General features: G+C 45.4%; 1 protein-coding gene across 2 annotated transcripts; it reads right to left on the bottom strand.

Annotated features, from left to right (window-relative positions):
* Positions 1–13,906: 13,906 nt before the first annotated feature.
* Positions 13,907–21,661, bottom strand: MANBAL (mannosidase beta like). Of its 2 annotated transcripts, XM_054046067.1 has the most exons (4): positions 21,555–21,661; positions 17,112–17,309; positions 15,383–15,478; positions 14,239–14,329 (listed from the first exon to the last, which is right to left on the bottom strand). In XM_054046067.1, the coding sequence occupies exons 2-3, from the start codon at positions 17,259–17,261 to the stop codon at positions 15,386–15,388; spliced, it is 243 nt and encodes an 80-aa protein (XP_053902042.1). In that variant the 5' UTR covers positions 17,262–17,309; positions 21,555–21,661; the 3' UTR covers positions 14,239–14,329; positions 15,383–15,385. The 2 variants fall into 2 exon arrangements, with proteins under 2 accessions (XP_053902041.1, XP_053902042.1); XM_054046066.1 differs by lacking the exon at positions 15,383–15,478 and having other exon boundaries at positions 13,907–14,329; positions 21,555–21,660.
* Between the last annotated feature and the right edge of the window lie 1,841 nt (positions 21,662–23,502).

A 23,502-nucleotide genomic window follows, 5' to 3' on the forward strand; every position in this document is an offset into this window, starting at 1 on the left:
GGGGGGAGTGGGGGCGGAATTAACCCCCTCGGCTGCTCAGTCCCCCGGCCCCTTCCCGGCGCGGCTGCAACGCTAGCAAATGGCTAGAGAGCCGGATTGTAACTTGGAGCCGTGATGTCAGCAGCGGTTCACGCCCGCCTGCGGCTGAGACACCTTCTCCCCACAGTGATTCATGCTGCTGCCTGCTTGGATTTAGCATCGGGGGCCAGGCGAGGCCAAAGCAATAGCCCCCCCCCCCCTTTCCCTCCAGGTGCCTGCCTGGGCTCGGGCGCTCACGGCCGGGGCGGCTCCTGGTCCAGCCCTGTCCTTCCTCCTCTCACTGCTGCTACCACCCCAAAGCCTAGCATCGATTCCTATTTATTTGCAAATGCTCCCCTCCCCCAACCCACCCCAAAAGGGGGAATATGGCAGCAAACCGGAAACAGATTAAGGAAAAAGAACCAGCCCTTCCCCCCTAGATATTTTCTTCTTCTTTTTTAATAAGGAAAAAAACGGCTCCGGGCGCTCTGCCAGCGGCTGGAAACGGGCATAGTCCTGAGCGAAGCTGCGACGTTTGCAAGACAGGGCTTGACGTCGCTTTTCTATGTGGAGAATACGGAGCTCCGGCCCCCGCCGCAGCTAGGTGGGTGGCGAGGCTGGAGCTGCAGCGACGAGGAACAGCCCGCCGAGCTGGGGCGAGCTATGCCCAGCCCTCCAGCCTGCGGGCCATATAGCCCCCAGAGCAGCTGCATCTCTGCTGGCTCGCCAGGGCTGGAGGGAAACCCCGGTACTGCTCGCCTCCCAGGGTCCGCAGAGTGGAATTATTATTGTTATTGTTGTTGTTGATTTATTGTACTCTCTTAGCAACTAGGAGACCCCGCCGTCATGGACTGGGGCCCTCATTGCTCTCAGTGCTGGAAAAACAGAACAATGGCTTATGCTCCAATACCTCGGTTAGTCTATAAGGTGCCACAGGACTCTTTGAGCTTTTTACAGAACAAAAAGACTGTCCCTGCCCCAGAGTTTCCCGGTAAATATGAGCTGTGCCAGACTAAACCCATGCAGGAGGCCTGTGTGTTTGCCCATGTGCTTGCCTCTAGGTAGCCTTCTAGAGCACAAATAAATAGTTGTATTAAAAAAAAAAATCCCACCTGCCTGCAGATGAGTCCCCACTGTTCCCTGAGGTGTCTAGAGGTACCCCAGTGATTACTGAGCTAAACCTGTGTCCTAAAAGTACTTCCTGTGGGGGTATTCCTGGGCTTTTCTGTGGCACTCATCTGAGCCCATCACAAGCATTAATGAGAAGGCCTGGAATTGTTGTTATAATGCCTCAAACACCTTTAGGGCCTAGAGACCCCTTTCCTCTGAGAATTTGCAATTTAAACAGATAAGACTGACAAGGGAGGGGAAATGAGGACAAAGAAGGAAAGTGACTTGTCCAAGATCACACAAAAGAGCAGGGACTAGAACTCCAAACTCCCAGTTCTATGATGTACTTACTAGATTATGCTACCTCCCCTGAAAGGGCCTCAGCTACCTGTTCCCCAAAAAGGTGGGTGGGTGGGTGGAGGTTCTGCTTAGCATGCCAAGTCATATCTGGTTTTTAACACAGAAGCTCTATGGGCAACTGGAGAACTAAGCTGTTGATGATATCCCATAAAAGTGGAACCTGATTAATGGAGAAGGGAAGTGATTTCCATGCAGTCTGTTTAAAATTCTTTGGGTTCATTTTTATTATTGAACTCTGACACCAAAAATCAGTTGGAAGAAAAGCTATTTTGTTACTTACTCCAGCCCTTTCAGTTAAGAGCTGATAGAGATCTAAAGCCTCCTCTGCATCCTCCAAGAAAGGCCTTCAACAAAAGAGGGGAAACCAGCTTTGATGCTCCTGATATTTCTAAAGTAAAAAACAAAACCTCCCCTCTAGAAACTAGCATGCAAAAATAAACCTTCTTTATTCAGGCCTTCTTTATGCATCATAGAGAAATGGAAAGAAGACCAGTCCTAATTGTATGTTATTTTGCAGCTACCTTTAAGGTAGCCAGGGAATCTAACGCCACCATGTTTGAAGCAATAGTAATGGTACATATCTGAGTGATCTCTAAGACCACTGCTTTAATAGTTTTATAAGTCACGCTCTGTCTCCACTTTATTTTCTTTCCCCACTCACCTGGGATCAGGATTTAAAGAACCTGGAGATCTCATTGCTCCCAGGAGGCTGAGGTCTATCAGTAAAAGGTTGAGCTATCTTTGTGACTCCACAGGGGGAAATCATAAATTGCTCCATAACCAAATTCACAGGCTTGAGTAAACACTGAGACTGCATTCCCCTCTCTGCCCACGTGGCCCCTTCAGGTCAATGTTTGGGAAGGTTGGTAAATCACTGGTGGGAAAGACCCCTGCAGTCAGACAAACCAACTTCCTCTTGGCCCTGGAGAAATGGCCTTTTTGGAGCCAGGCAGAAGCATTCAGTAGATCAACATGAGGAAGTGTAGGGCTGAATGTACAGTGAGAAGTGGAAATGAAATAGGATTCCACCCACACAGCTTAATACCTTTTCTCTTTTTAATGCACATGCGAACTTCCCAAAGAGGCAACTTTTTCAGCATCCCACCCTAGCCACTAATTGGCACTAATTTATAGATGCAAATTTAGCCAGCTGAGGGTGTTGGCAACCATGGGGTCTCCCGCACAAGCCAAAACATGGACACATCAAATTATTATTTATATGCACTTTGAGAAAGGTACTTGGATTGACAGAGCAGGAGTCCAGATTCCTCTCATTCTATACAGAAGAACAGGTACAGCTCAGGAGAGTAAGCTTTTTCCCTGCTAACTTGTCTTTGTGCCTTGCTACTGACCTGGACATACTGTTGTTATTGAGGATTCTGGGAGCTCTTTGAATTCAAGCACCGACATCACAATGATGGTATCTACCTACTCTACTGAGCATGTCTCTGCTGCGTGAGTATCTATACAGCGCTGACTAACCCCTCCTTCAACAATTCCCTCCAATCTTTCCTTGTCGTATTATATCCAAGGAAGAAATTGGGTCCAGTACTTAAACCACACTTGTAGCTTTTCTATGAACCATTAAATCACAGGCAGAATAAAACAATCCATTGTCCGTAGCAAACAGCACCTCAGGTCAGGAAATCCCATGGAACCCTGAAGTGGTTTGATTTTTAAAAATCACAATACTTCAGGCAGGAGCTGACACTTCGAGAAAGTTGGAAACGTTAAAGCATTCCAGAGACCTGCATGGCTGATTTTTTTCTTTTTCTTTATTGAAAAAGCATTTCCTGTGACACGGCAGAAGGCCGACAAGCCTGTGAGTCACAAGGAACAAGGAGTCATACCGAAAGCTAATTCCATTATCTGAGTGTCCAGCACATAGTCACTTGGAGCTATTACACTGAGTAGCTGTTCACTTGATAAGTTCCTTATCAGTTTATCATTGGAGCACGCTGTCTGCAATCTCAGTTAATAGTTTTGATCATTGCCATACTGAGGACAGGCCCCTGCCTTTTCACCAGAGAGGGCTGGCTCCCTTACACTGCCTTTAACTTACGGATGTCTACTAGGCACTGATGCACAGGTAATATTTAATTATTTGCCTAGCTCACAGGGTTGCTGTGAAGACCAGAGCCATAAAGCAATTTGAACATGAGAAGCACCGCACAAATGTGCTTATTATTGGATAGCAACTGTTACTTTGTTACTAGAAAGCCAACCAACAACCAGATTTATAAAGAGTTTTGGGTTGGGGTTTTTTTGTGGCAAGGATCATACATGCTGTGCTAATTCCAGCCACCACCTCCCCTAGTTCACTGATGCAGAAGTTGATGACCAGGGGTTCCTTTATCTTTTGGTGACAGACTGTTAGGCTACTATGGGTGCCACTAGCAAGTATGAAAGTTAGGTGCTGTGAGATCTGAATGATGAATTCTTGGCTGGGAGCCACAGGATCTATGGTGGGAAGGGGGTATCTTGTCAACGCCCCTCCCATGATAAATACTTAACCAATATGGTGATTATCATTAGGGCCATATAAATACCAAGCTAGACAGGATTTTGTCTACATACATTTCAGTTTCTAAATATCTTGGGTACAGGTGCAGAGTTACCATTGTGCTAGCAGGCTCTCCATTCTCCACATTCCCTCCAGCATAAGCCACGACTATGATTCCTTTTCATCCCCCCTCACAACTTTCTGGATTTTTGGTAACAAAAGGCTGTAGGTTAAGTTGGGCCATTTTTTAGGACCAGATTGGGAGTCCCCATCTTCTCACTGCTCAGACATGTAGTCCCAATGAAGTCAATGGGAGCTACTCATGCAAGTAACTGCTTGCCAGTGAGAGTGAGCGATTCACCCTCAGGCCCAATATGAACTGGAGTTTGTACAGCCAGGTCTTTTAAGGGATGCTGATCCAATTTAATGGAGAGTCCTTTGGGTAGCTGAATTTTATTTTCTCTTTTGTAGCCAAATCTGTTTCTATAGGGTGTGTTGTCATCACAAAACTCTCCACCTCTGGGAGCTGTTCAGTGTTGCTCAAAGGAGAACAGCAAAGGGTTTTGTCCCATTTAACGTGCAATAACCCAGTTTATGTTATGATGAGGGTGATGATGTGTAGACTTAAAAATCTGCAAATATATACGTTCTGAAATCAATCCACTCCTCCTTCTCTGACCTGCTGAAGCTCCAATTCAGGAACACAATGTAGGCACAACAGCACTTAAACACAAAGCATTGATATTAATGGAACTTAAGCATGTGCTTAAAGCTAAGCATGTACTTTAGTGCATTCCTCAATCAGTCCCAAGTGCGGAGGCTGTCCCTTGGAGCTGTTCATGCCCCTACTAGCACCAAATGCCAAGCATTTTTCTTTGCTTTCCATCCTGCTCAAAATGTTTTTCTTGGTCCTTTTAAAATCTAAACATAGATTATGTTACTAATAGGGGACCCTCAGCTCTTATTTGAACTTTTTTATTCTCGAATGATTCTTCTGTTCACCTTTAACTGGTGGCATTTAACATTCATCTAAACAGTTTTTCATCACTTATTTTTAAGGCCTCTGTCTGACCTGAAGTGCACAGCATCTCATACACACTACACCTAAGAACCATGCTCTCCCCATCCAGGAGGAGCCTTCAAGGTCAGGAGTGAACTAGAGAGCGTAGATATGTGAGCTTTCTTCACTCATTGTACAAAGTGAGTAAGAGGAAGCCTGCTGAATAAAGTAGCTGAGCGGAATCCCGAGCTCTCAATCCATAGCTGTGGATTTACACAGTGCATCTATTCTACTCGAGCCAGATTAATTTTTAAGCATCCTGGCAAATTTTAAAGCTTTGGTCGTGTGGATCCAGTTCCTTGGGCTGGTTGTGTTTTGCTCAGTGCAAAGTCCAGACAGCTCTGCACAGATTGTGATGATTATTTAGAGTGTGGTAGTGATGGAGATGCTGGACAGACATTGAGGTAGACAAAGTCCTTGCCCCAAAGAGTTTACACTCTATCATCCTGATCCTACAAAGACTCATGCACATGGTTCACTTTTAGCCCATGAGTAGTTCTATTGAAGCCAAGCTGAGTAGCTGGACTTGTCTACATGGGGAAATTGACTGGAATAGCTTTTGCGGAACATGCTCCACAATTTCTCCTGTGAACTCTTATTCTGTTCAGTTTCACCACAGGGACAAGAGCTATGTTTGCAGGCTCAGGGCTTAAAGAGACAAACAAAAGACAAAGGATAAGGGATTACAACACAGAAGCAAAGTGCTCAAGAAGATGGTTGATGTGCACTTGTTAGTTCCCTTTTTACTTTTGTATATGATATAGAAATAAAACATCCCCCATGACCCTGTACTTCACCTTTATTGGTTTGTTGCTGTCTTGCAGGCGTTGCAGTAGAAATGGGTCTTTAGGAGCAAAGTGAATGATGAGTGTGGGGCAGCCCAGGAAGGGTTAGGATGAAGGGAGGCTATCATAAGCTTCAGTGGCATGACAGCCCACTCTGTTCTTTCTAATGTCATTAGCAGTACTTACAGGTGGGAAAGCAGTAAAGGGTCGTTACCTCAACAATGATGTTTCACACAGCAATATCAATAAGAGCTGGTGGAAAATTTTCCAGTGGAACATTTTTCCATCAGAAAATCCTGAATCCACAAGTTTGTGGGCCTGTCGATTTCACTGACATTTTTGATGGGAAAGTATGAAAACATTTTGTTTCAATAAGACCAAACCAGTTCATTTGGTCTTTTCCCTGACACATTACAATAACATATAAACCTCAAAATGATAGTCAAACCTAAACATTTCAATTGGGTCAAAATGAAATATTGCAGCTTGCACAAAAATCAGAGATTTTTATTTTTTCATCCTAATTTGAGACAAAATCAACTTTAAAAATCTCAGAATTCCCTGTGGGACAGAAGTTTTTATTTATTTATTTATTTATTTTGACCAGCTTTAACAGGGCTAGAGAAGAGCAATAGCAGAGCCTCAGGAAAATGTTATGGGCCAGATCTTCACCATGTCTGGCTGATTTGCAAACAGTGCAGCTTGGGAGTCCTCTGGTGCTGGAATTGCAGGGTGGCACAATGATGGTGAAGCCAGCCTATGTGACCATCACATCCAGCATCATGGTTGTGTCTAGAGTGCATTGAGCTCCAGCAAGCCTCAGACAGCAGAGCCATCCTAGACACAGTTCCTATCAGTATAGGGCTGCTCCGAGTTATGGTAGTGGCGGTGTCAGGGAGCAAGAGAGTGGGTTAAAGCCAACTTCCCTCCCACGTTGGGTACTGTGCCAAATGCAGCACAGGCAGGATATTGCCCCCGAACTATTGTATATTGCTCCTTTGAGCTAGGGATGGGTTGAGGAGACTAGATTCTGGTTCTGTAAACTTGAAACCAGGTGTGGTTTGGATCCATGGCTACTTTCATCTGAACTACAATTTGGGGTGGGGGGAGGGGATATATATATATCATTCCAGCTTTTCCCCATCACCCTTCTGAACCCAGCACAAATACCACACATCTGCACGGGTGCCGAATCCATGCATCTCCCCACAAGGGTTTTTATCAAGAGACAGACATGTATTTCAGCCACTCAAATCAGTCAGATCCACGGCACCACGGGGAACACAGCCTCAAGGAACTTTCTCTACACAAACCCCAATAGCAACAGTAGATCCTTGCTGCTATAACATCCATCAATTAGTAGATGAGCTGATTAAACAGTTGCCCTCTGAAAGGAGGAGAAATGTGTCCTAACAGGCCCCAAACACGTGACCCAGCTCTGTGACTGTACCAGCTCCAGCAAAGAGCACAAATAACAACAGGAAGTTGTCAGCATTGGGACTTGAGTCAGCATTAGTCCAGTCACAGAGTTAGGGAGCAGCTTTGTACTCTAACTGCACAGGGACCTCACATGATTCATTGCATTGGATTTTGCTGGTAGACTGAGGGGTACGTGGTAAGACAGGAGGTTAGAATGGATCTCACGGCAGCTGGAAGCCAGAAGGCAGTAGCAATGTAAGCAGGAGAGAAGCCTGGCCTGGCCTAGGCACAGGACTTGGAGCTAGGAACTCCTGGGTGCTAATTCCCACTTGGACAATGACTCTGCAACTAGGGGCAAATCCTAATTTCCTTCTTTGACAAGGGAGAGCACAGTAGATGGGATATAGCTTGATTTTACTAAGGCTTTTGACACAGTCCCACATGACATTCTCATAAGCAAACATGGTCTCGATTAAATTACTAAAAGGTGGGTGCCAAACTGGTTGAAAGACTGTACTCAAAGTATTTATCAATGGTTTGCTGTCCAACTAGGTGGGGTCCCACAGGAGTCTGTCCTGGGTTCAGTACCATTCAATATTTTCATTAATGACTTGGATAATGGAGAACATGCTCATAAAACTTGTGGATGCCATGAAGCTGGGAGGATTTGCAGGCACAGTGGAAGACAGACTTAGAATTCAAAATGACTTTGACAACTTGGAGAATTGGTCTGAACGCAACAAGAAGAAATTCAATAAAGACAAGTGCAAAATGCTATACTTAGGATGGAAAAATCAATTGCACAGCAATAAAACAGGGAGTAACTGGTTAGGCGGCACTACTGCTGAGAAGGATCTAGGGGTCAGAGTGGGTCACAAATTGAATATGAGCCAACAATGTGGTGCAGCAGCGAATATTGTTCTAGGCTGTTCCAGGAGCGTCGTATGACGACACAGGAGGTAATTGTCCCGCTCTACTTGGCATTGATGAGGTCTCAGCTAGAGTACAATGTTCAATTCTGGGTACACAGTTTAAGAAGAGGTGGACAAATTGGACACAGTCCAGAGGAGAGCAACAAATATGCTAAAAGATTTAGAAAACCTGACCTATGAGAAAATGTTTAAAAGAACTGGGCATGTTTAGTCTTGAGAAAGAAGATGGGGAGAGGGGGGTCTGATAACAGTTTGTAAATAGGTTAAGGGTTTTTATAAAGAGGACAGTGATCAAATTGTTCTCCATGGCAGCCGAAGGTAAGACACGAAGCAAGCGGCTTAATCTGCAGCAAAGACAATTTCTGTTAGATATTTGGAAAAAGCTTCTAACTATAAGGGTATTTAAGCTCTGGAATAGGCTTCCAAGGGAGGTTGTGGAATTCCCATCTTTGGAGGTTTTTAAGGACAGGTTAGACAAACACCTGTCAAGGATGGTCTAGGTATACTTGGTCCTGCATCAGTGCAGGGACCTGGACTAGAATCAGTGTTTCTCAGCACCGGGTCTGTGAACCAGCATTGGTCCTGTAGATCTCCCTGACAGTTTAGGAAGTCAGCAATCCGGTCCCTGGTATCAAAAAGGTTGAGAAACACTGGTTTAGATGACCTCTCGAGGTCTCTTCCAGCTCTAATTTCTATGATTCTATGAAGTCACTTAGCTTCCCTGTGCCCCAGTTAGTGAAATTGGGGTGCTGATACCCCCCCACAGTGAGGGCATGAGGCTCAATGAGCTATTTGGACAGCACTGTGATAATGGAAAGTGCTAGTGATCATCAGGGCATTTAGGATTAATGGGACTACTTGCGAATTCAGGTACTACTCAGCATGAACAGGGGTGGCAGAATCTGGCTCTCAGAGTAAAGTCTTGGCTAAGCAATAACCGTGAGTTGGAGAATGGTAGTGGGAACATAACAGTTAACATATATTGGATGAGTGGAGACATCAAGAGGGGGAGAGGAGTTAATTAGGATAATGCAAATGCAAGGAAGGTTAAACTAGGAGGAAAGACATGAAACTAGGAGACAAAATGGAGGTGAATATCAGGGAAACTGAGCTGGTGGGAGGTATTAGACTGTAAGACAGTCTCCCGAGGGAAGAGCTTGGAGCCCCATTACTTTGGGGACATTTCAGTCTAGATGGTAGTCAAAATATTAGCAATGTACAATAGGGAACGATTCAGCAGTGGCCCCTGGGAGAGACAAGATCACTAACCTGGTCTTTTCCCTGTCTGCTTTCTTATGTCTCCTCATTTCCTCATGCGTATCACCTCCAGGCCTAGCACATCCCAGCATTTGAGTCTTATTTTTACATTCCTAGCAGCAGAAATGTAGGCTGGGAAATAATCCCAGGCCATACCTTTTGATTGGGGAAGGGGGCGGATCTGGGCAGACATCAGTCTTCTTCAAAGATGGCCCGAGGCAGTTCATTTCCTATCAGTGGGGAACCTCACCAGGGTGTATCTGAGGCGAACAGAAGTGTGTGCATTAGAATGAAAGTAAATTAGGTCTGAATAAGATTAATAGGGATTTAATTGAACTGTGTGAACAGAGACTTCGGTCATGAGCTACTTATTAGCCAGCCTCAAGGGATTGTGCTACTTGTACTGGAGAAGTACAAGGATGTATTGTTTGTGTAATACCTGCGTTCAAAGGGACAGCAACCACTGTAGCTCTAAAATGAGGGGAGGAAGCTAGGATGGATTTGCTCTAATACAACCAACTGGCAAATTAAAAACAATCCCAACTCACAAATGTATTTCTACAAAACACAGACCTGCCCGATGGAGTGAAAGGAACTCAGCAACCACAATTAACTGAGGGCATCTAGCTCCTACTTCCTGGGCTTTGGGCTCCCAGGACACTCTGGTACTGACTAGGCTCTGCGCAGAGATCGATATTTGGATTCAGGCGTTTGGACCAATATTCCTATCAGAAGCCAGGCTCTAAAAGTTTCCTTTAAATAAAACAACAGTGACTTAGTCAGGTCTTCAGCCCTCTTTGGGAGGCTAATGACAAACCCACCACAAGGAAAGACTTCACCGATTAAAGGATTTACCACAGAAATACAGTTGTTCTTTGTACCCTCTCTCTTAGCTTTTCTGCTGAGGGTTTGAGAGGTGATGGTCACCAGAACCTTGGCTGAACTACCTATTTCCATCCAACTCAATGAACTGCCATCAGACAGGACTATACTTCAGCCACTATTAAACTGGTCTAGATTCAAACCAGGGACCTAGAGGCAAAAATCCCCATTATCAATCTACTGAGCCATCCGATCCCAGTCAGTATCATTAACAAGCAGTGTTTTAATCATTACTACACCTTCCCTAGAGCTCTCAGAGCAAAAATATCCCACGAGACACAAATTAATTTAGTCATGGTATCGTTTCCTTTCTCGGGGGGGATGTATATTAAAGGACCGTTTGCCATCTTTCAAAAGGAGTCAAACACAAACATCTACAGTACCTTACAGTATCAATTAACTAATTCCTTACAGGTGAGGGGATCTTAGCAGTTTTTTTCTAACAGTCAGACTATTCTTACGACTAACATTATTTATGCCCCTATCCACTCACTCCCAAATCAGTGGCTATTTTCACACTGAATGCTCAAGGGGAGGCAGCAAAGTTTAAAAAGTCTGTCACTGCATTTTCCCCAGTTATCTTTATTACATACACATTTCAAGAGAAGTTAAAATACAATACATATTGTGACAGGTTTCAGAGTGGTAGCCGTGTTCGTCTGTATCAGCAAAAAGTACGAGGAGTCCTTGTGGCACCTTAGAGACTAACAAATTTATTTGAGCATAAGCTTTCATGGGCTAAAACCCACTTCATCGGATACATGCAGTAGAATAGATCTACCAATGTGATATATACCATCATGTGCCAGCAATGCCCCTCTGCCATGTACATTGGCCAAACCGGACAGTCTCTACACAAAAGAATAAACGAACACAAATCAGACGTCAAGAATTATAACATTCAAAAACCAGTTGGAAAACACTTCAACTTCCCTGATCACTCAATTACAGACCTCAAAGTCACAATACTCCAACAAAAAAACTTCAGAAATAGACTCCAAAGGGCAACTGCAGAATTGGAATTAATTTGCAAACTGGACACCATTAAATTAGGCTTGAATAAAGACTGGGAGTGGATGGGTCATTACACAAAGTAAAACCTATTTCCCCATGCTAATTCCCTCCCTCCCCCCCCGTTACTCACACCTTCTTGTCAACTGTTGGAAATGGGCCATCCTGATTATCACTACAAGTTTTTTTCTCCTGCTGATAATAGCCCACCTTAATTGATTACTCTTTTTATAGTTAGTACGGCAACACCCATTTTTTCATGTCCTCTGTGTATATACATCTTCCTACTGTATTTTCCACTGCATGCATCCGATGAAGTGGGTTTTAGCCCACGAAAGCTTATTCTCAAATAAATTTGGTAGTCTCTAAGGTTCCACAAGTACTCCTCGTTCTTAATACATATTGTATTACTCATCTGTGAGTAGAGACTATATGTTTAGCTAATCAGAGGGCTGAACTACGTTACCCTAAGGAATGGACTGGAACCTCATCTATTTTTAAAAAACAACAAACTAAATCAGGGCTCAGCAACCTTTCAGAAGTGGTGTGCCGAGTCTTCATCTATTCACTCTAATTTAAGGTTTCGCGTGCCAGTAATACATTTTAACCTTTTTAGAAGGTCTCTTTCTAGAAGTCTATAATATAGAACTAAACTATTGTTGTATGTAAAATAAATAAGGTTTTTAAAACGTTTAAGAAACGTCATTTAAAATTAAATTAAAATGCAGAGTTCCCCGGCCTGGTGGCCAGGGCCCAGGCAGCGTGAGTGTCACTGAAAATCAGCTCACGTGACCAGTAAAATTCTGACTGGCAAAAAAATGATGGGTTGATGTGGAGGCCTGTCATTTCAAGGCAATGACTGTACAATCCCCATTAACTAGCATGCTCTTTAGGCTGCAACACAGCCCCTGCCTTTCCAGCAATATGCATGTTACCACAAAATACTTTGTGCTTCTGTTATAACAAATCAAAAACCCCATCAAATCACAAGGAGAGGGACTGCTTCACTGGGCTAGGACACATGACAAGTGCTGATCTGTCCTCATTTAAAAAAAATGGCAAAACTTAACTGCACCTGTACTGGGACAGCAACAATTATTTTCATTCCCTTGGAGTCTCTGGATAGGAATATGGAGCATACCAAGGAACTCCTGGCCTACAAAGATCAGTGTTCTCTATCATCTGTTTCATAACATTTTTTTGCTGCATCGAGAGATCATTCTGGCTATGGAGTTGGGGTAGAGGGTGGGTGGGGTCTTCTTTTGTCTATTAGTGTTTCATTCGGTACTCTGTTGAAAATTGTCTTTAGAACAAATAAAGAGTGAATTCACAGAGGGGTTCTCCATGTCACATTTTAACCACCACTAATGTGCTTCCAGCAACCAATGCCAGTGACATGCTGTGTAAGCAGGGAGACAGAGCATCTGGGACAGTACCTACAGCACAGTTAAGAAGCCATCAGAAGTTTGAGTCAGACCCCTTTGAGGCCAAAAGACCCCAGAAACACAAAAAGGAACAGGCGGTTCAGTCTCTCTCCTCAGCAGTGGTAATTTGTAGAAGTGCAAACATATTGTTTTGCTTATGTTGTAGAACAAATGCAGTGTAATATCTGATACCCACTGACAGGCATCAGTCCTGCAACTGGATCCATCCTGTGTCCAATAACATCAGAGAGATGCATCAGAGTGGCAGGGATCTGTCCATGTGGCTCTGACTGCAGGACTGGAGCAGTAATCAATAGAACACTTTCCTTCAAAGCAGATCCTAGTGCTGCTCTGCATTCTGAGTGCATTTAAGCAGCGGTTCTCATACTAATGACTCGCTAGTGATCAAACAAGCTGACATGTGAGCTATCATCAGGAGGTAGTGCTGCCCTATTGAGGCTCTGCCACTTTATCACCATGTATGTTTCCAATCTTTTCTAGCCACATTTAAATCTAACATTAGGTCTCTGGCCTCAAAGTGAGAGCCTGAAGGTGCCTGGCTATACAGCAACAGACATGATCATCTCTGCTGTGTTTCATAGCGAGCTTATTGTCCCGTGGATTTTGCATAGTCTCCCAGGGCAGGATAATAGTTAACTTCAGAAGATGTTCAGTGAGAGGAGACACAGGATACCATGCTAGGCAAAGCTGCATGCACACCCAAAATTTGCCTAAGAGCACTATAGATGGGAGGACTGATAGAATGATTTCCATGCTTTGTTAGCAGCAGAACGTGGTACACAGAGTTCTGTTTGTTGCGGGCAGACAGTTTGCAATACTCCTAACCTCTCTGCTGCCGCTTTCTATAATGGAACATCTCCGTATTTTTAAGAGCCCAGTAATCACTTAGTCCTTGCATTTTTTCAGCCCCTCTGACCACAAAAAGTTTTGAAATTTCCATATTTCTTTCAGGCTGGAAGCAGAGAGGAAAAGTGTTTACATGACTAGAGTGGCTGAAGAAAGCAGTCACAGAGTGCTGGCAATATAGGGGCAGGTGAAAGCCCTGAGCTGGGCAAGTCTGGACTCGGGGTAGTTATTACGTACGGAGAATATTTTTTTAAAAAACGTAACAAAGCCATTACTACTAAGGCATAAAATGCAGTGATGTATTTTAGATGTAACAACAATACAAGTGAATACAAAGCTGGGTAGCGTGATGTCCTTAATCCATTTGAACCATCTGTCTTTAAAAGAATGACTTAGAAAAAGGTATCCTCAGGGGCACAACACATGCCCCCCATTCCATGCGTCACTTCACATCCCAGCCAGCATGGAGGAGATGCAAGTGTAAGCTTTCCCTCCCCATCGGAGGTGAGATGATTCATGCTGACTAGGACAGTTAAATTAACCATCTGGCTGTGTGCAGTCCACTTGTCTTTAAGGCTCCTTTACAAGGCCTTTTATCTCTTCTTCTTGGTTTCCTTCTTGGGTTTCTTGCTCAGCTGCGGAGCAGCCACCTTCGGCTTCTTCACCACCTCTGAACTTTTAAACTCAAAATTGTCAGAGTCCTACAACAGTCAATTAAGAAAGGAACAGTCAGTAATGTTTTCAGGCATGAGATTTGTATTTCACATCTCATCCCAGTTCAGAATCTGAGTGTCTATACCAAAAGGAGCAAGCAACTAATACAAGGCCTTGTCAACACACACATCGCACCCGTTGGTTTAAACCTGGTCATATTGTTTGAAACATGCAATCTGTAAATTACTGATGCAAGCTAACCCCATGTTATCCAGATTTAATTTGATTTAGGAGTATCCATCCTGTTTCTTACACTGGTTTAAAACTATGCACTGTTACTGATGCAACTCTGGGTATAGACCAGACCTCAGAAGCCAAGCAGAACCACATTCCGTTACCCAGTGAAGTTGTTACACCCCTTAGGGAAGATTTTGAGAAGGAAGAACAAAAGATAGCTGTGACGGAGGGCAGGAAAGAGAGAAGTGAAATTAAAAAAAATTCCAAATGGGAAGAACAGAAAAAGAATCCTGAAATCAGCTGTACATGTGCTGAAACATTCAACAGGGATTTTGCAAAAGTAAAAACATCATCATGCAGCAGACAACCCCCACTCCTCCAAAAAAATCCCAAACAAACCAGCAGCAGGAATTTAAAGCTCAGAGTTTGTAATCAAGCCCCCAGATCTAGGAGAGAAGTTAGAGACAAAGGTCTCTTCACCTGGACTAAGAAGGATAGCTTAGAGAATCCCAATCTCTTCCTTCAAGGGAGATGATAGATAACATTTCTATTATGGGAAACAAACTCTAGTCATCTTGGAAAAATGCAAGGGAACAGAGCCAGTCTCATCCCAGAAGGCACACACATGCAGATTGCCTCATTTCATTAAATGAGTTTGGATATAAATATTGCTTACGCTTCTACATTTCTATCAATCAATATGTGCCAACTGGAAAAGGACACACAAAAATGGCAGAGAAAGATGTGTTAGTTTTAAGCTTCCAAGAGAGAGTTACAGATAGTGCAGGGGAGGGGAGTAGCTGACAGTATCCTTTTAATCAATGAGCTTAGTTCAAATGTTTCTCAAGTTGCTGTGCTATTACTATTCATATCTGTGTGGCCTTCCAAGGGAGGAGTCTTGGCTGGCTTGTTGAAGGATGTAATCGGTGCATGGGGAGCTGGCAAACAGTGTGGCAATACTGTGGAGAAATAGAGCATTATGCAGTTCCTATTCAGGGACACAGAGTTCACTGCTGCTGTATGATGATCACTGCTGCCTTCTAATGTTCAAAGTAAGGTAGTCTTCAAAGCCTGAAGCCTCCTCAAGTGAGAGAGGCTGTTCTGAATTCTACACAGACTCAAGCAGCTGGTGTAACTCCCGTGACCAGAAGACATCTATTCTTGTTTATTAGCTTGTAAATCGATCATATGGGACTTGTCTGCAGCTTCTCTAAGAGGGCAGAGTATATGTGTGGAAAATTTAACCACAGCATGTGCACACCACAGGATGGTTTCTTAAGCATTACAACTCCCAATCAGTGCCTGGCTTTCAGCTCCCTACGCCAAAGTGTGAGCTCGCCTTATTGTTCACTTTCAAAGTTCAGGCCATTAAACGTTTCCCCCAAACATAACAGGGTCAAGAAAATGAAAGAAACCACATCTCCCCTCAAGCTGCAGCTCGCTCTCACACACACAAACACACCTTGAGCAGGTTCGGCATCTTCCAGCTTAGAAATATATCTATAAATCTGTTAGTCTTTAAGGTGCCACCGGACTCCTTGTTGTTTTTGTGGATACAGACTAACATGGCTACCCCTCTGATACTATCTATAAACAGATTCTTTACATTCAATGCATTATTGCAGCATTCCAGGCTTCAGACACATATTGTGATAAAGATACCCCTCATCTTTTCACAACAAGAATCAGATTTTTCTAAACAAATCTATTGCCAGCTGTAAAGAGAACAAAACTTCCCATGTTAAGTTGTTCCTGTAAATACTGGCCTCCACCCTACACAGCAAGACAAATATAAAATCACTATGTATTGTGGTCTGATTGCCATCAGGAAAAGTTGGTGTAAAGACTGAAGACCCTACAAATACAGGGGTTTCCAAGTGCATTTGAATCTTGTTCTATCAGAATAGCCAGTTGGACTTTGATCACTCCAGTTTAGCCCATGTTTTACATTTTAACTCCATCTCACATTTGCTTTGTGCCCTGTAGTTTACTTATAATCCCCCTCTTGTGCTGACTACAGCCAGGTGGCCTTCCACATGTCTGCACAGAGGTGGGGGTCGGTTCTGAAAGCTGTATTGCTGGTGCCAACAAACACCAGGAAATTCAGCTGTATTGCATGCAGTGATGCCCTTTATCAAGGATTATGCACAAAGAAGAGCTAACAGTCTCTTGCTGAAAAGGCAGACTCTACTGAGGGTACGCCTTGATTGGCTTCTTGACCAACAGGGTAAAGAATGGACCAGACCCATAATAACATGGCAATGTAGATTTGAGACTGAGGTCAGCCCTTTGTTTGTGTTCTGGAAGAAATTGGGAGCAATGCAGAGGCAAGTACACTTAGCCTGCATGGAAAGTGCTGATCCCTTGTGCTGATGCTCAGAAAGGCCCTGGCAGGTTCAGCTGTTCCCACCTTCTGTGGCTGGGAAGTGGGCTGCAGTGACGTGGGACTGTTAAGGCAGAAGAGAGGTAAAGGGAACCTCGCAGGAAAGACAGAAAGTGCAATGAACTACAGAATTACTGATCAACCATTAGGTTCTGGCTACCACCACTCGATTGTGCCCACGCTTGCTGGTACTGAAGAGAACAACTTACTGTCTTATGGGACTTTGAAATTGGGAGGATTATGGCCAATACACAGATCAGCTGGAAAATGGCTCCAAAAAAGAGCCCATAGCGCAGCACGTTCTCCAGGAATGTGGGCTCTGGGACTTCAGGGGGAGAGAAATCCAGCTCGGCAGCCATGGCAGAAGCGTCTTCCTCCTTCACAAACACTCTCAAGAAGTCTGGTTTCTACAGTGAAATAACAACAGCAGATTGTTTATTTTGAGTCATAGTTTCTAGAATTCGGTCAATTTTATTTGCAGTAAAAAAACAATCCCACAGAATAAATTATGTTGGTGCCTCTAAAGGCATTGTCAGGCTACAGAGCCAATAACAAGGAGGGGACTGAAAGTCACACTTTAGATGCTGTAATCTTTTGCAATCTGCTGACTAGAACAGACTTCCGATGACCAGAATAGCTTGCTTATGGGTGGGAGGAGGCCAAACAAATTGTGATGTTTGTGCTGGCCATACAGTGATGGGGGACAGCAATGAGCAAGTATATATTTACTCCTGAAACTGAACATGTGATAACATAACTGTCTATTGTGGGTTTTTAGCATCTTCTGCTAAAGTATTTACTACAGGCCACCGTCAGAGACAAGCCACTGGTTTAGATGGACCCCAGTTGGATCTGATATGATAATTCCTCTGTTCACAGAAAATATTCATTTTCCCAGGATAATCCATGTTCTATCACCTTGAAGAACAGATGTTGATTTATATTCACTCCCCCACCAAAAAAAAAAAAAAAAAAAAAAGTCCATAGCTAAGAAAGGTGACAACTCCACAGAACTGGGACAGGCTAGAGAATTTGTCTTTGCAGTTAGGCAACCGGGTACAGAGGCCTTCACCTCTAGGGAACAAGTTCCAGTGTGACTAGGTTAGGGGTACTAGCTAGCAGGGGGGCAGGGAATAAGATAAGGAGCATTTTGCACCTAAGGCACTGCATCAGATCCAGTCTAGTCCCAGAGCAGGCTGGAAGGTGACCCAAAAGGCCCCCCTCTGTCGCTGCCCCATGGCCTGCGTGAGGCCAGTTGGTGGGTCGCAGTCCTGTCAGTTCTTGGTGGGCACATGTCCCATTGCAGGCAGCACTAACTCCCCGGCCCCAAGGGCTGATCAGGCCAGAGCAGGGACTCCCGCTGCGGAGAGCAGCGTGCAGACCCGGAGCTGCCCGCAGCGACGGGACCAGAGCTCCCAGCGACTTGGTCCAAAATGGTGTCAAGCAAGGATGCTCAGAAGTAATTTGTTTCAACTTTCTTATTTTAAAATCTCCACCCAAACCAAGCAAAGTCAGCAGTTCTTAGTGAGGAACAGAGGCAGGGCAAATTTTAAACTTCACTTATTTTGTATCTGACTTTGTTTAAAAAAGAAAAAAAAAAAGTTAGAACTTTTTTTTTTTTTTTTTAAAGATTGTATTCCCTGCCCTCATCCTTCTCATCAAATTGAAAAATAGCAAAAAGGATTTTTGCTCAAACTTTCAACATACAACAACAACTTTTTTTATTTTTAAACACACTCCCACTAACCCCCACTCATAGGTCAACCTACCAAAAATAAATGTGCAAAAATAAACCAAAAAAGGGAACTGACACATACAGTGTGAAAATAGAGAACTCCTAATCTCATACTGCACAAATCTCCCTTCCATTCCTACTTATCTATTTCATATCTCATTGTGGCTTAGGGAAGTTTTCTAAAAATTTCCCCGGGCTGTTAGCAGTATCAGGAGGCCTAGTGTAGAAAGTGTATCAGCTGCCACCACCATTTGAAGCACTGTGCCGTTAGATCTGCTCACAACAGATCTAATTTATACAGTAAAAAAAAAAAAAAAATCCCACCACAGAATAGTTTTCTAATATAGATAGGGCTCCTGCATCTAACATAAAGCCCAAACCTGCAAACATGTACACATACGTTTAATTTTACACACATTAGTACTCCCAAAGGGTCTAAGTTAAATGCATGTCTAAGTCTTTGCAAGATCAGGGCCTTACTGCTGGACAGAACACTTCCAGGCTTTTGTCTTCACTGCAAAAAAAAGTGAGTCTTTACCCCAAGTGTAAAGTCTTTACTTTACACCATGTCTTTACCTCAGTGTAAAATGCTAGTGAAGACAAGGCACAGGTAGTTTTTAATCTCAAAAAGCAAGTCAAGCTAAACAGTAGCGGGACATGGGGTTGACTTCAACTAGCTACATCAAGCAGCCACATCAAGGTAAAAACTAGCTGTGCCTTGTCTCATAAGAACGGCCAGACCGGTCAGACCAAAGATCCATCTAGCCCAGTATCCTGTCTTCCGTCATTGGCCAATGCCAGGTGCCCCAGAGGCAATGAACAGAACAGGTAATCATCAAACGATCCATTCCCTGTTGCTCATTCCTAGCTTCTGGCAAACAGAGGCTAGGGACACCATCCCTGCCCATCCTGGCTAATAGCCATTGATGGACCTATCCTCCATGAACTTGTCTCCACTAGGATTTTACATCAAGCTAGCTATCTCAACGTAAAAACACACTATTTTTGCAGAAGCAAAGACATCGGCACAGAGTTGTAACCCTGAAGCTAACTAGTCACAGTAGTGGATACCATGGGCTTAATCTGGCACCCACTGAAGTCAATGGAAGGTATTACAATTGACTTCACTGAGTGCAGGATCAGGCCCTGTGCCCAATGGTTCAGAGTTTTCAGGATCAGGGCCACAGGTTGTAAGCTCTACAGAGGAGGGAATGAATGTGACTGTTGTTCATAATGTTTATACAGTGCCTAAAACAACAGGGAGGAGGACAATCCCTCATTTGGGGCCTACCACAATATAGCTATACAGCAGCATGCACACCAAAGCCACTAAAAACAATACATCATAAATCCATCTTTGGGTAAAGACAAAGAATGACAGTGTCAGAGCAAAAGGTGAATGTTTCCAGTGCTCAGCCAAACTGGCCAGATCTGGGTGTATCTGAAGCTAGTCAGTAGGCCCCTCAATAGAAACAGCCTGAATGAACTTCAAGAGTGCTGGGAGCCAGCAGCTCCCATTGGCTTCAATGGGATTTCAGGGTGCGCTGATCTTCTGAAAATGAGACCACTTCTATTTACAGCTACGGATTTAGGGGCCTAACTTTAGGTACCCATATTTGACAATTCTGGCCTGGGGCTTTAATGGAAACAGCTGAGCAGCCTTATAGCTGAGTGACATGCTTCCCGTTCAGGGTGTCTATTCCCTCTTTGATAAAGTCAGTTAAGAGCACACCTGGTCCCAGGAAGATTATAAAGAAGAAGCGAAGCAAGGGGATTCATTTGGGGAATGTTTTCAATTGTGAGCCATTCACTGGCTGGGCTGGGCAGGAGGATTCCCATTAATCTGATGAGACTCCTCCTGTCCATAACACACAAAGGGGAGCTATTTTCCACTCCCCCAATCCCTACTTTAAAAAAAAAAATCCCTTCCTGATTTAGCTCTGGTGACTCAGACCCCTTCCTTACTCCCTGTTCTCCTGCCAGGTGCAGGGCTCTCCTCTGCACCCCTACCTGCACAAAAACCTTTCTGAGCATCCTGAGTTTGTATCTCACCCTCCCAACTTGTCCTGAGCACCTCCCATCCCTACCCCAATCCTCTGACCCCCACTCCATCCTCTGAGCCCCCTTATCCCGACCGCAATTCTCTGACCCCCATCCCATCCTCTGAGCCTCCCTATCCCCACCCCGATCCTCTAATCCCCGTCCCATCCTCTAAGCCCCCCTCATCCCTACCCCGATTCTCTGACCCCCATCCCCTCCTCTGAGCCCCCTTAGCCCTACCGCAATTCTCTGACCCCTGTCCCATCCTCTGTGCCCCCCTCATCCCTACCCCGATCCTCTCACCCCCATCCCATCCCTACCCCAATCCTCTCACCCCCATCCCATCCTTGAGCCCCCCCATCCTTACCCCGATCCTCTCACCCCCATCCCCACCCCGATCCTCTGACCCCCATCCCCTCCTCTGAGCCCCCCTCATCCCTACCCCAATTCTCTCACCCCCATCCCATCCTCTGAGCCCCCCTCATCCCTACCCCGATCCTCTGACCCCCATCCCCTCCTCTGAGCCCCCTTAGCCCTACCGCAATTCTCTGACCCCCGTCCCATCCTCTGAGCCCCCTCATCCCTACCCCGATCCTCTCACCCCCATCCCCTCCTCTGAGCCCCCTCATCCCTACCCCGATCCTCTCACCCCCATCCCCTCCTCTGAGCCCCCTCATCCCTACCCCGATCCTCTCACCCCCATCCCATCCCTACCCCAATCCTCTCACCCCCATCCCATCCTCGAGCCCCCCCATCCCTACCCCATCCTCTCACCCCCATCCCATCCTCGAGCCCCCCCATCCCTACCCCGATCCTCTCACCCCCATCCCCTCCTCTGAGCCCCTTCACACTCCCCCTCCACCCCCGCGCCTCTCACCTCCCGCTCCAGCGGCCAGGCCTCGCCGCCCCGGGAAGTGATTCCTCCCAGCGCCGCAGGAAGCGCTTCCTCCCTCCGCTCCCGTAGCAACCAGCTCCGGGCCGGCGTTGCTAGGGCCCTCCCACACCCCGCCGAGGGGGCGGGACAGGGCACATGTGACCCGCCCCCCCGCGTGCATTGGCATTTACCCCCGTTGTGCCCCCACCTGAGCGCTGGGGCCGCCTGGCGGGAGCGGGGCTGCGCATTGAACGCACAGACCCGGACCGGCCCGGCCCATGCCTGCAGGGTGGAGCTGGGCCTAGGCGACAGCGTTCAGAGCAGGAACCGAACTGCCCCACGCCCTGGGCGTCACGTACAGGGCTCGGACTCAAATGGGGCCCCGATCCTGCAGCCAGCTCCCCGTGTGCGCTAATGCTATTCCAATAGTGGGGTGTTTTCAAATTAGATATTTGAGCATGAGCTCTCCTCACCCTTGTCCTGGCCCTGGAGGTCCAGGGGACTCAGACACTTGCAGGGGTGGCCAAACTGGCTCCTTTAAGTGCGGCTCACAGAGCCCCATCCCACTGCTCCCTATTCGCCACCTACCAGACTGGGGCAGGGGGAGCTCAGGGCTTCTGCCCTGTGAGGATGGGGGGGGTGGTGTTGTCTGGGGGCTTCAGCCCCATGGCAGGCACCTGCTGGGACTTGGGGCTTCAGCAGAAGTGGGGCTGAAGCCCCAAACCGCAGCAGGCGTGCGCCCCACATGGCTGAAGCCCCGAGCCGTGGCAGGTGCACCCGGCTCTCGAGCTTCTGAAGATTATCGTATGTGGCTCGGAGGGTCAGTGAGTTTGGCCATCCCTGTACTATGGTAATGGGGACACTAGAGAACCTGAATAGAACAAAGAGTTTAACTTTCTGCTCCATAAATATATTATGCTAAATCTAAGTGGGGTCCTAATCCCCCCACTCCATTCCCTTCATTTTGGGGTTACCATTTTTTTCTTTCTTCCTACTCCTAATTCCTGGTCCCTCCTCTCTCTTCCTTCTCATAGGTTTGCTCAGGCTATTCTGCAGCTGGTGGGGTTGCTGGAGTTGGTGGCCATTTGACTGGATAAGCCTGTCCCCTGTAGGTTTATCATCTCAACCGATTGTTCTGCTTCTGCAATCCCTTATCTCACCATCAAAATATTTAGCTGTCATTTAAGTTTATTTCTACTGTTTGCTTCAGTGGCCTCAGGCAATTTATTCCAGATGTGTCTTGTTCTGTAGATAATCGGCAACCTGTTTAATGTTACTTTCCTGATTTTCAGAAAGCAGGTGGTTTTGGAAACCCCTTCTAGTCTGGCTCTGTCTTATATCAAACCCTCTCATAATTCTGAATACCCCGGTAAGGTCACTTTGAAGTCCCTTTGCTTCTTCACATTCAAATAGGACCCCTAGCTCAAGACTACTCTTTTAAACCATGCATTCAGCCTGAACGCTCTACCTTGGGGCCAGCTGTGGAGCAGTAACAATTAGAAGAGCATGTTTCCAAATACCAGGTCCAAAATAGGTTTTGATTCTGTTGTCTATTCAACAAACTGTCTAATGAAGCAGTCTTGCACAATGCTGCCTCCTCTATCTGCATGTTCCTCTCAAAATTGGTGCAATTGTTATTTAAATAGATATGAATAATTAACAGAGGCCACCCTGCCATCTATGATCAATCATCTGGCTTTTCCGTTTTCACAGGCTTCTTTTTACCTGTAATTTTCCTGTGCTTGTCTCCTTGAAGTGCTTAGGCACAACAATGACGAATTGCACTTCAGTCTGTGCTGTGTCCAAGGAATCTCTCTGTCATTTAGCTACCCCGATTCAGGGCCCAATCATGAAAGGTAAGATGATCTGCAAAGAAAAAAAAAAATACTTTCCCCCTTCTTTGTCATGTATAAAAAGTCTGGAAGGTTTTTCTTTTCCTCCCTACTTTTTA

This window comes from Malaclemys terrapin, chromosome 12 (assembly GCF_027887155.1).
Source record: "Malaclemys terrapin pileata isolate rMalTer1 chromosome 12, rMalTer1.hap1, whole genome shotgun sequence".
Taxonomy (NCBI): domain Eukaryota; kingdom Metazoa; phylum Chordata; order Testudines; family Emydidae; genus Malaclemys; species Malaclemys terrapin.